Genomic DNA, 12,906 nt, shown 5'->3' on the forward strand with positions numbered 1-12,906 from the left:
TTATATATTGATTAGATTAGTGGGATATTCGTTCTAGAAGGCTCCTACTGGTGAAGCTTTGGTTTGACTTCTCTCTCCCTTTACCCAACACTCTGCCCGTGAGCACCACTGGTCTAATCATGCCTTAGATATCATAGCTTCTGCCTGCAAAATGTGTCATGCATCCAACCTTTTCCTTTTCCCCCTTTTTCCTGGTGCCCATTTAATTCAGACTTACATTATTTACAACCTGAAATATTTATTGCAGAAGTATTTTCCTAAACTCCATGATGGACCAAATCAGGCCATCATTGTTCCATAAATTTTTCAGAGTGACCTTTTATTTTTAAAGTCAAAATTCACTGTTCTTTATTTAATGTCATTTAGTGATGAGAATGTACATATGCACTACTGTGTAGTGGACGAGGATTCAAATGTCTGTTTATTTATTCACAAGTGTATTTTAAACATCTACTATTTATCAGGCAAGAGACTCTAGATTCTGTGGATTCAACATTGAAAAAATAACATAAAATGAAGACAGTTCCTGCACTCATGAAACACATTTTAGTGGCTACTTCTGGGTTTGAATCTTGGATCCAGCATTTTAAGATTTGTGATCTTAGATAAGTTAACTTTTTTAAGCTTCTGGGTTTTTAGCCATAAAATAATTTTTAAAAGGTGGGGAGGAGGAAGAAATATAATGTATAACATGTAGACTCTTGTAAGAAATAGAAATTAGATAGATCGAGAGATCATGTGATTCATCCAATACATGTTAGCTCTTGTTTTCCTGACCTGTATGTTTTGTCCTTGTCCGAAAGCTAGACTTACCTCTCCCACATACTGGGGTTAATTCATGCTTTGGCCCTTATCACCTTTTCCAATTTATTACAAAAGTGCATGCTCTATTTTAATATTTGCTTTTCCTATTATTTTGAAAACTTGTTGAACTTGCATCTATACTTTAAAATGAAGCAGAACTTAAATAACTTAAAGATTATGAAGAAGACTCAGTACCTGGGAATAAAATTGAGAATAGGGATGGGCACAGCGGCTCACGTCTGTCATCTCAGCACTGTGGGAGGCTGAGGCAGGAGGATCAATTGAGTAAGGAGTTTGAGACCAGTGTGGCCACCATGGTGAAACCACGTCTCACTAATATACAAAAATTAGCTGAGCATGGTGGCGGACACCTGTAATCCCAGCTACTCAGGAGGCTGAGGCAGGAGAATCACTTGAACCCAAGAGGTAGAGGCTGCAGTGAGCTGAGACTGCGCCACTGCACTCCAGCCTCCAATGAGACTCCTTCTCAAAAAATTAATTAATTGAATTAGGAATAGTAATAAATATGAAAATAACTAAATTTTAGCTTTCTTTTATAACTACATAACCAATCTCAACCACTATTTTTTGCTTCCCCAAATCAGGAGAGTTTAAAATGCAGATTTTCCCCACCCTCATCTTTCCATTCAACAGAAACTAAGAAAGAAGGATCTTATTCAGGTCTTCACTCCATTTGTGGTTCACATCCAGTGTCTGAAAGATTAGAAAGCATTCATTCCACCAATAATTATCAAGCACCTATAAAGTACTAGGACCTCTTACAAACTCTAGGGAAATCCTGGCTCCTGCTGTCATGAATTTTGCATTCTCAGGTAGGAAATATGGCTCTGATGCCTGCTGGGGCAGTGGTAGAAACCTTTACTCCATGTGAATACAGGCATCCCTTGGTATGCGTGGGGGATTGGTTCCAGGACCTGCCACCAGTACCAAAACCCACAGATATTCAAGTTTCTGATATAAAATGATGTGTAGTATTTGCATATAACCTATGCACATCTTCCTATATACTTTGCACCATCTCTAGATTACTTACAATGTAAACGCTATATAAATAATTATTGTATTGTATTGTTTAGGGAATGTTGACAAGAAAAACATCTGTACATGTTCAATACAGACACAATTTATTTTTACTCTGCTCTTGGTTGAATCCACAGATGCAGAACCCATGGACACAGAAGCCAACTGTACACTTAGAGCTACAGAGGATCTTGGAAGTAATCTAGACAATTTCCAACCTAGAATAGAAATCTGTATACTAGAGCATCTCTACCAGAACCTTTCATTCAACCCTTTTTTGGATGCCTTCAGCAACAGGGAGCTCAGCACTTCACCCTTCCCACTTGTAAAATGTTTGAATGTTAAAAGTTCTTACATTTTTCTGGCTTTTCCAATATTTAATAGCAGCTTTATATCTCTTTCCCAATTTTCACAACCACACAGCTCCCTAAATAGAGTTAAACATAACCAATCTTTCAGTCATTCCTAAATGTAACATTGTGATCAGTCATTCCTAAATGTAACATTGTTATCAGTATTGCTAATGTCCCTTCAAGATTCTTAATTATTTAAAATATTCCCTGCCCAGGGAATATTCTGACTTACCAGCTCAGAATATCATGAACTATGACTTCCTGTTTAAGCATTTTAGGATTGAAATAATCCAAAATACCACGGTCACCCTACCTGGCTGGCTTACATTAAAACTTTGCCTCTTTCAGGATATTTGTTGTCATTAATATTCCGTGGTACAGCTCAACATGAGGGGTGCTAATGTGTCAGAAAAACAAGTAAGCAGGCAAGCCTAACTGGAATCTTATGTCAATTCTTGAGATTGAGGACAGTGCTATGTGACTGATTGTCATTTAAATTAATCAAAATGTAACTATCAACTTAGAAAATCCTTCAGGCCCACAGCAAAAAGCAGTTTCAAGCTTATAGGAAACCAAACATAATCATTCAAATAAAATTACTGATACTGTACTTCATATGAGCAAGGACATTATAGTAACATATTATTATGCCACTTGAAATATGATTATTTGCTGGCAGATAGGTTACAAAACCATCAGATTATATATATGTGTTTTGTGAGTTCTTAGAAAATATTTCTTTCATTCAAAGTCTTAATATTTATTTTACATAAATGGGCTCCATTCATTTGAAATAAATGTGAAAATTATTAGAAACACTTAACAAACCAGTTTTTAAATTTTTAGAAAGATCCAAAATGTCCCAGGCCTCCACAGTTTAACCAATGATCAGCGTTTAAAGAGAAAATACATACTTTTGCATCACCATATATAGAGATTATATACATAGTTTTGAAAAATGAAATAGCATAGAGTCTTCTAATTAATAATTTCTTCAAAAATACTCAGAAGCAATTAAGAAATATGTTCTAAGAAAATTATGCCTTGTTGAAACTACAAAACAAAGATAATATAAAAATGTATGGAGGGGTAAATACTTTTTATACATCTGTTGACTACCTTTTTCAAGGATTACAGATATTGCAGAATTAAAAAAAAAATTCAGAATTCAATAAATGTTTGGAAAGTTAAAATTACTGAAGTGTTTAAATTTTTGAATTTTGAAATTCCTGTTTACCCTAAAGAGAAATAGAAATCTAAAATGATAACAACAACAATAATAATTATACAATGTTTACAAAGCCTTTGGAATTTTCAATATTCCTGTGTCTCTGCATGAAGCAGCAAAATTAAAATGATATAGTCACAATTTGTTTCTTGACTATTTTATATTCAGTAATTTTTAATGAAGCGACTAAATTAGGCATAACTTTGTACAGCTTTAACGGGGTTATGATGAATATATTTTACTTGATTAAAAATGATAAAACCAGGGAGCCTTAAATATTATCTTAAAAGATTAACTACTGTGTCAATTACAATTCTAGGAGAAAGGTATTTATAAAGGAATAACTATTCTGAACAGTAACTTCCTTTTGTTCATTTCTTTTAATTAATGACTCAATCAACTTTTACTCTTAATACTAAAATTTTCCTAAATCACACATTGGTTTGCAAATGGGATGGCATATAGCAGGGCTACGTCAATTTACACACTGGTGAAAATTCAGCAGATAATTCATTTTTTATTTAATCAGGAAGGAAAAAACTACTCAGCAGTGTAGAGTGACCTAATTAACTAAATAACTGCCAATTCTACATTGTACTTTGTGTTATATGACATATCATGAATAAATACCAGTGAAAAATCAAATTATTTGGATACTTAAGTAATGATGAGGCCTGCTGTGCCAACAGGTATGCTAATGAGTAGACATCTCCCAGCCTCAAGACCGAGTGAATGAGGCAAAAGTTTTCACCTCCCAATCTTTTAGGGTGTTCAATTAACACAAGTATTTAAGAAGTTCCCTACTATTGGGAAGGAAGTAGATGTAATCATTTATATGCTTATTTTGTCAACTAAGGAGGAAAAACTTGCAAAGGAAGTTTTGATATATGTATTAGATTTTTATCAGAATACAAATAAATGGTCATAGATGACAATTTTCACCTAAAGAATACAAATAAGTTGATCTATGTTCAGTTACCAATCTAACTAGGGTAAATGTCTTCTGATAGCAACTAAAGTTAACAATGTCTTCCTTTTAAAACCTTTCTAAGAGCACCCTGCAATCACACCTTCTAGCAACAGCCATTTCTCTTGAATTAGTAAGGTGGCTACACTTCCAGTTTGAGCTATTTTCCTTCAGTCCTGTAGTCCATCTCTCCATGGGATTCTCCAAATGCTAATAAAAATCAATTTCCCTGACAAAAGAACACATACACGAATTTTTTTTTTTTTTTTTTTTTTTAGAAGAGGGTCAGGGAGCATCTGACAGACGTTTTTAAAGGAAGGGGATAGCTACTTGCATGGGACTGCATTTTAGTTATGCTAAAAGTGATGGAAGTTGGTTTGCATTATTCTACCACCAACACCCAAACCACCTGCCCACGGAAACCCCTGCCGGAGACCGAAGTTTACCCAAACAGCGCTCGGCAAAGCTCTGCCATAAATTCAAAACTAACTCTGCTGGGCCCGTGGGGGTTGCGAGAGAGGGACCGAACGTGAAACCCGGGGAGCCCCGCGTCTCTTGCCTCCGAAGGTTTTCCGTGATCAGTGTCCCCTTCTCTGCTGCAATCGGAAGTGCCTGTCACCTGCGGATCTGCCCGACTTTCCCAGTCGGCCCTTCTCCTCTGCCCAGTTCGGACAGTCTCCAATTCCCCGTCGCAGCCCCGGCCGCCTCGGAATCCCTCGTCCCCAGCCCCCGCCCCACCCCCCGCCTCCACCGCATCCCCTCCCCGCGGTCCCAGCCTCTCCAGGCGCTGCTGGGCGCTGATTGGCGGCTGCGCTGACAGCAGGCGGGGCCTGGAAGTCGCGGCCAAGCCCGCCCTCGCGTATAAGCCCCTCTCAGCGCTCTCTCTCCATCTCTCCCCTCTCTTTCTCTCTCGCTGCTCCCTTCCTCCCTGTAACTGAACAGTGAAAATTCACATTGTGGATCCGCTAACAGGCACAGATGTCATGTGAAAACGCACATGCTCTGCCATCCACACCGCCTTTCTTTCTTTTCTTTCTGTTTCCTTTTTTCCCCCTTGCTCCTTCTCCCTCTTCTTTGTAACTAACAAAACCACCACCAACTCCTCCTCCTGCTGCTGCCCTTCCTCCTCCTCCTCAGTCCAAGTGATCACAAAAGAAATCTTCTGAGCCGGAGGCGGTGGCATTTTTAAAAAGCAAGCACATTGGAGAGAAAGAAAAAGAAAAACAAAACCAAAACAAAACCCAGGCACCAGACAGCCAGAACATTTTTTTTCACCCTTCCTGAAAACAAACAAACAAACAAACAATCATCAAAACAGTCACCACCAACATCAAAACTGTTAACATAGCGGCGGCGACGGCAAACGTCACCCTGCGGCCACGGCGTCCGCCTAAAGGGATGGTTTTCTCGGCAGCGCAGCTCTTCGCCGACCACCTTCTTCACTCGTGCTGAGCGGGATTTTTGGGCTCTCCAGGGTTCGGGCTGGGAGCAGCTTCATGACTACGCGGAGCGGGAGAGCGGCCACACCATGCGAGGTAAGCGAGTCTGCAGGCACCGAGGCTCCCCGAGTCCGGCCAACTCCAGCCAGACGGGGAGATGGGGGAGGGGAGGGCACCCAGTCTAAGGGGAAAGAGGTTGTCCAGGCGCAGTTTCCCGAATTCGCTTTCGCAGGTGGGGCTGCAAATGGCCTGGGCGTAGAAAGTTGTGGGAAGGTGTTGATGCCTTTCGGGAGTTCTGGAGGGACGCGGGAGGGCGCTTTTTTGGAGAGGGGAGACAGGCTACTTGGTTCCTACCAGTCCTTGAGTTGCACTGCATCATTTTTGCTTGTCGCTCTCGGGTGCGGAAGCGGACGCGGGATGGAGAAAGCCGAGAGAGGGATGCCTCTGAACAGGAGCAGTTTGGAAGTGCCCCGCGCGCAGTGGTCGCCGGCCGGGGTTGGGCGCGCGGGGCGCACCGGCCGGGGGCAGGGTGGACACGCGCGGGCACACACTCGCCAGATTACGAGGCCCACTAGCGTCCTGGCCAGCAGGCATGTCCCTTCGCAGGAATAGCAAGCAGAAGAGCCGTGCTGCGAGGCTGGATGCGGCTGAGGGAACAGTTAGTTCTCTGGCGCGCGCCTTCGTGCCTGCGCTGCGCCCTGGCCAGGTCCTCGTGCCCGAGCCCGCGCGGCCCAGGGAGTAGTGCGACCCTGGAAAAGTTGTAATGAGAAAGTTCTGGAGGCTTGGAAAGGCCACACTACTCACGGCCAGAGAGCCATGGGCTCCGGCTCTTTTGTCAGATAAAGGGCCAGTAGTGGAAGGAGGTGCTGGTGCACCCTCGGGCCAGGACCCTCGCAGTCGCAGGCGTTGGCGGCGGCGGGACCCCCGGGCGAGCTGGGGTCTGTGGGGATGCGCGCCAGGGACTGTAGCGTTCCACCTGCTCCGGCTGAACTCTGGGCCTCTCGAAGGGCTGGCGGGTGGGTTTCGGGGAGTCACTTGGTCTCCTCTCCTGCCTTGCCGGAGACCTCAGGTTTCCTTCGCGCTGTGCTCGGCCTTTCTTCACTCTTTTACTGAAGAGCCAGGCAGGTGTCCGCCTGACATGGGGATCTGTGCAAGCTCTGGGCACCCACCCCCACCCCCAGTCTCTCTTCCTGGCCACACCGCTGTTCATCGGGGGTTCTTCTCTATCCTTCTCAAGTACCCCTGGGTCTTGACAACAGAAAGTTAGTAACGGCCAGCTCCAGACCTTCCTGCATCCCAGACTCGGAGAGAGGTGGTCTAGGCAGGGAGCACTTGGGAGAGTTGGGATACAATCACTGGTCTCCTCCTTCCACTGACTGTGATCCTTTCCCACCCACTCCCCCTGTTCCCCTCGAGGAGCACCCCAGGAGGCAGCGGGTCTCACTCCCACTCCCTCCCGCACGCGGTAAGCCCCGAGCCTGAACTCAAGGGTTTGCTGACTGGACGCTGAGATGTGTCAGGAAAGGGAAGGAGAAGAAGGAACGGAGAGAGATTGTCCATGGGGGAGGGGGTTGACTGTAGATAAGAAACAAGGACGTCCTGATGGGATGGTCTTGATTGGCCGGCTCGCTGGGAGTGGGACACCCGTGTGTGTGCGCGCTGGCTCCAGCTGATTGTACCGGTTGGGGGTTGGTTACATGCTCCACTGTCTAAATTCTTTCAAGAAACTATACTTGGGCAATTGGCGAGCAGAGAACCTTGGCTTAGTAAGAGACGCCCAGTCTTTTGTTTTTCTTTTCTAGCCCATCTCACCATCCCATCCATTCTTTCGGTTTCACCCGTCCCAGTCTGGAGCTGCCAGTTCGTGCCTCCACTTCTTCCCTTCTAACTTTCCCCCTGTGGCTGGGTTCATACTTTCTTGGAAACCATGCTCCATCTCAATTCGGACCCGGCACTAGGACCTAGGGCATAAAAGCCGCTCACTCCTTACATGGTAGAATGGAGTGCGGCGCGGGGTGGGGGTGGGTTGTAGCTTGATCTAGCCTCTCCTGAAGGAGCAGTTTGCAGATGATTGTCCCAGTTCGCCACGGCGGTCTCTTTGAGGACTCCAGAAGCTGGAAGGATTGAAAGCCAGGCGCTGGTCCTCATGCTTACCTTGAGAAAACCAGTTTAAGCCCACAGACCTATCCCAGAGAGCGCCAGCCTAGCCAGGCGTCCGAGGACCCCTTACAACTTCTAATTTGAGGCAGCTCTCAGGCGGCCTTAGGGGAACGCGCTGGAGAAAATGTAAGCTTAAAAGATGGCCAGGTCGCTCTATCGCCCTTCCTGGTTGCCCTTTCCTGACCCCTAGTGTCTTTCTTTACTACCTCTTCATATTATCTCCGGACAGTGCCCTTCCGCAGTATGAGAGGCTGTTCCATAAGAATGGGATTCAGAAAAGATCCAGGCTACTCTGACGTCTTGTGGAGTTGGGGGTTGAACTTGAGAGTGAACTTGAGAAGTGAAAGCGGGAAAAGAATCAGCTTTCGCTCGTGCGGGGCTCCTAAGCACCCTCTGTCGGGAGAGGGACGGTTTTAGACCTGGGCTTTACCGTGGGCCCACTCCATTTCCCTCATCCACACGCGCGCGCTTTCCATTCCCAGGTGGTCCTAGTTAGCGCCTGGGCTCCACAGTTTGCAGCTGACAACTGTCCTGAATCAGGGCGCTTTGCGCGATGGAAAGGTGATCTGGGATTCAGTGGTCTCCTTCGGGGCCAATCCAGCAAACCTATTCCCACCCCCCTACTCCTCCCCCGCCTAGGGCATTTAAGAGACTTTATCCCCAGGGAAGCTACGGGGAAAGAAAGGGGTTAAGAGTCCCTGATCTTTGACGTCCTTGTCCTGCCCCACGGCTGAACTGAGTCCCGGACACAGCGCGGTGGCTTACTCTGGCCTGGGGCGGAGGAGGTTGTATTTGGTGGCGCACAAAGCCTTTCATCCTTTGTCTGTGAGAGGGTACCACAGAAGTTCAGACAGGCTTCTCCGTAGATTTCACTACTGAAAGGAATAACTTCTGAAGGCAGAAGGGAGGACCTTTAATTGGGCCCATCACTAGGTGAGAAAGAAGTGAGCTGAGGTGTGGGTTTCAAGGGTCCTTCTTGAAAGATCTGTGGGCTGTTTATTACACAGGGGCGCGGAAATGGAGTTTTCAGTCCTGCCTCCACGGAAAACCCCGCTTCCAAAAACAGGGGCACAGATGTCGTCGCAATCAATAGGTGATTGTCGCTAGGGCGGATTAGAAATCTGGTTTTATGCTTGCTATAAACAAGGATTGGGTCTGGCTTTTTTAAAGTCTAGTATTCCTCTCTTATTTGCAGGTAGTTAATTTTTACTAAGTGCTAAACTTTAGAAAAGAGGCGGCTTGCTTTTAGAGGTATGGCAGCCCTTCAGAAGTATGGAGCTCTGAATGTCCTGCTGGCAGAGCCTTTAGATTTCCTAAACAAGTTGTCTCTCTTAATTTCCTCCACAAGTTCCAGTTAAATATTTCTAACCAACATTCCACCTCCCGCAATTAAAAAAACATTGCTGGAAGGACATCTCTGTTAGTAGTCCATTAATAATTGCTCATTAAGTAATCATCAGTACTCTGTCTTCATTCCAAGAAACGTAATTATTCAAACAGTTTAAAAGGAAATTCTGAAGCTGTATTTCAAGTATTGATGAAATAATATATAGCCATAAAAATAAAATATTTTCTTAAATGGTACCTTCTAGTGACTCTGTCCTCCTTCCTCCCCCAGCATCATGGGTGAGTTTGTAACACGTATTATGACACAGGAGTGCTTGACATACTGGACTTCTGGGATAGGTATTGTTACCACCAAGGCTTTTACTTTTCAATATTTTCTAACAATCAGAAATTGGGAAACCAGGAGGAAAATGTAGATGAAGAAATTGAGCAGCAAACTTTATAAACCTGAGGGACACACGATTAAAACTCCTTTGTCGACATTTACTTAAAACTTACTAATCTTTGGATTTTCTATCAACCACAATATAGCTTTTGCTCATTAGAGAATCCCTAAAAGATGAGTTTTTGCATCATTATTAAAGTGGTTTATGTGATCATTTAACATACATAAAAACATTATTTTATACTCTTAACCAAATATGAATGTTAACATTTACTTATTCTGGCAGCAATTTGATAACACCGAACTATGATCAGCCATAAAAACAACTATTCAGGAGTGTATTTGCATAGATTATATTTTAAACGAAGTGTTTCCAAGCCATGAAACCTAATTTTACAGGAACAAAAATTTTATTACACCAAAAATTTACAAAGTTTTTGGGTTGGTCTTCATGAAAATGACATTTAAATCTCATAATACCTACTTTTTCCCCCAAAAGTAGTGTATACACAATTGTCAATAGGGATTTAATATGATTTGATACACAAAGCTTTTCTACATAAAAAGATAAGTAAATTGCTTTTTCAGCTATGACATCACCTTTTATAAAACTGTATTCACCTTTTAGAAATACAAGACGGCCTATATGGTTTTTAGACCTCTCATTACAGTAGTTCTAAGATATAAAAGTATAAATCACAGCACATTACTAGATTATTCCATTGCAATGAATAATATACCTCTAATTTAAAGTACATATTATAGCATTCAATTAATAGTTTAACATTATAACTTTAAAAATCATTAGTTAAAAAATTATATATGTATGGGTCTGCTGGGATTCTGCAAATTTGTATATAAAGTGAGGCTTAAAATTGTGAACAATAATATCAGTGCCACTGTGCATTGGTGAAATTTAAGCCTTACAAGTAAACATATTAGGAAATAAGAATTAATTCCAAAGTGAAGACTGTCAAATTCTGGCCAAATTGAAACACATCAAAGGTTCATGAGCACATACGTTGTGAGTGCAAAAGTTATTAGTGATTGAGGTGACATTGTAATAATATGAGAGGATAATTTCTTTAGACTAAAATATTTCTGTGTTTATTCTACAAAGATAAAAAAAAGTAAAGGCTTCATTTATATTGGCATTAGTTTAATTAACATTAACAAAACATTTATTGTGATGTTAAAATATATAGAAAAGTAAATATTAGAAATGGAAATTGTGCTTAATAGTTAATGTATGTTTTTTATTCTAGATGTAGTTCTGTTATTCTATCTATTCTTATCTAAGGGATAGAAATCAAGCCGACTAATGAAATAAATCTTTTGTGATATAATGAATGATGACCTTTGATGAAATAAGCACTCTAAACAAAAAGTATTATTCCTGTAATTTTTTAATCATCTTCCAATTACAGCTTTTTGCAAATATTTATCTTACTTTGAATAGAATCTCTGACTTAACAGAATCCCCAGCAGATAATAGCAGTCTTTGGAGGCGTCTGTTGATACACACTGATACGCAATATGTATATGTATGTGCCTATAACCACCCACTCAGACAAGAAGAATGAATATTTGAGAGAGAAAATCATTCTTATCTTTGCTTTCACAATCCAGACTTCCAAACTCAAACATATTTAGAGAAACAGAAGCAACTTTCCAGAGCATTCAAAGGGAAGATATGAATACACGTGGTACTAGAGTCTCATAAAAAAGAAACTGTTAATAACATCTATTTATAAATAATCTACACAAAACTCCATTATACTACCTAATGATAATTAGAGGGAAAGGGAATCAAAGAATTCAGGACTGCCAAGTAAATAAAATATTCCCTCTCAAATTAAGCAACAAATTCATAGATAACAAGGTTTATGCCATGAATTTGAAGGATGTTTCCTTTGTAGCACAAGACAAAGGAAGCATAGAGGAATAAATATTGATTGAACTAATCATCTGATGAATAGAAATGAGATTTACCAGTGCACCAATATAATAGGCTGTGTTAACTAGTTCTTTCATAGCGCATATGCTGCCCTTTCAACCCCTGACCCCATGCATTCAATTCTTAATGAGGGAAACCACAGGTGTTATAACGGCATTTATAGTGAATCAAGCTACATATAATAACCATGTGGTTAACTAATGGCACTGGGGGTAGATTCTTATGAAAGGAAATATTATGATCATAATGTGACAAAATTATTGTATATTTCAAACCACCTAGATTTTTGGCTTGCTCAGGTAACCTCTAAAATATATCTATGTGGCCATTAATATCTCAAGTCCCAGATTTGGTGGCTCTGTAATAAGTGCAAATTTATTAGTGCATATCTGAGGAGCGAGAATTATTCAATAATATTCTGCCCACGTTGTTGTACACCTTGCATAGTAAGCATTTAAAACATTAAAAAATAACACTTAGAAGGTACAGTATTTTATACTCAATATGTCATGCATGCTGCTTGGTTAGTAGTTATTTTATAAATTTTGTAAATAGATTACAACTTTATAGTAATAATTAAATGATACATTTTGTGTTAAATTTACATTAGGATATTCTTGATACAGGCAAGTTTTTACAAAACCCAAACCGAACATCTTGCCTCTGCCAAAATATGAGGCTAAAATCTTACTCAAAAATATGCTCTTATAAAAGAACAAAAGTAATTTGCTTTGACTTAAGCATGTTCACCTCTGCGTAGTAAATATTTTATTAACTGGCTGGGTATGCTGACATTAAAATTACTAGAATGGGTATTTATTAATGTCATTTTTTGTGTGATTAGTTATGATATCATGTGGTCCTGGCTTATATTTCTCCAATTTAGGGGAATCACGGACATCAGTAAAGAAAGATCAAATTAATCTGGTTGTTTACTAAATTATGCTTTTCTTACTACCCTACTTATTACTTTGTGCTCATATGAACCAAATATCTTGGCACTGTAGAGTATATGAAAAACTCGGGACACTTAAAGAAAACTCTTACATAGTTTACCTCATAGTAAAGCTTTTTTCAATAAATATTGCAATAAATTAATTTTAAATTGTGTATTTAAAAAATTCTCACTCAATTGCTCAATATAGAATTCTTCTTTTAAAGACTGCTACACCATTAACTGAATTTCACTAGATTATGTTGTAATCATGTGACAACCAGAGATATA

At 41.1% G+C, this 12,906-nt stretch overlaps 1 protein-coding gene and 1 long non-coding RNA gene across 2 annotated transcripts in view; one reads left to right on the forward strand and one right to left on the reverse strand.

The window, feature by feature from the left end:
• The window catches only part of LOC114672672 (uncharacterized), a 216,760-nt gene extending 211,649 nt beyond the window's left edge, over positions 1–5,111 (reverse strand). Inside the window, exon 1 of the long non-coding RNA XR_003723056.2 lies at positions 4,953–5,111. This is a non-coding gene — a long non-coding RNA (uncharacterized LOC114672672). The remainder of the gene's footprint in view (positions 1–4,952) is intronic.
• A 181-nt stretch (positions 5,112–5,292) lies between these two features.
• Positions 5,293–12,906, forward strand: part of RORB (RAR related orphan receptor B) — a 189,896-nt gene continuing 182,282 nt past the window's right edge. The window contains 1 exon segment of the mRNA NM_001260751.1: positions 5,293–5,928. Within this exon segment, the coding sequence (NP_001247680.1) occupies positions 5,922–5,928 (7 nt within the window). The 5' untranslated portion in view covers positions 5,293–5,921.

Source organism: Macaca mulatta, chromosome 15, assembly GCF_049350105.2.
Source record: "Macaca mulatta isolate MMU2019108-1 chromosome 15, T2T-MMU8v2.0, whole genome shotgun sequence".
Classification (NCBI taxonomy): domain Eukaryota; kingdom Metazoa; phylum Chordata; class Mammalia; order Primates; family Cercopithecidae; genus Macaca; species Macaca mulatta.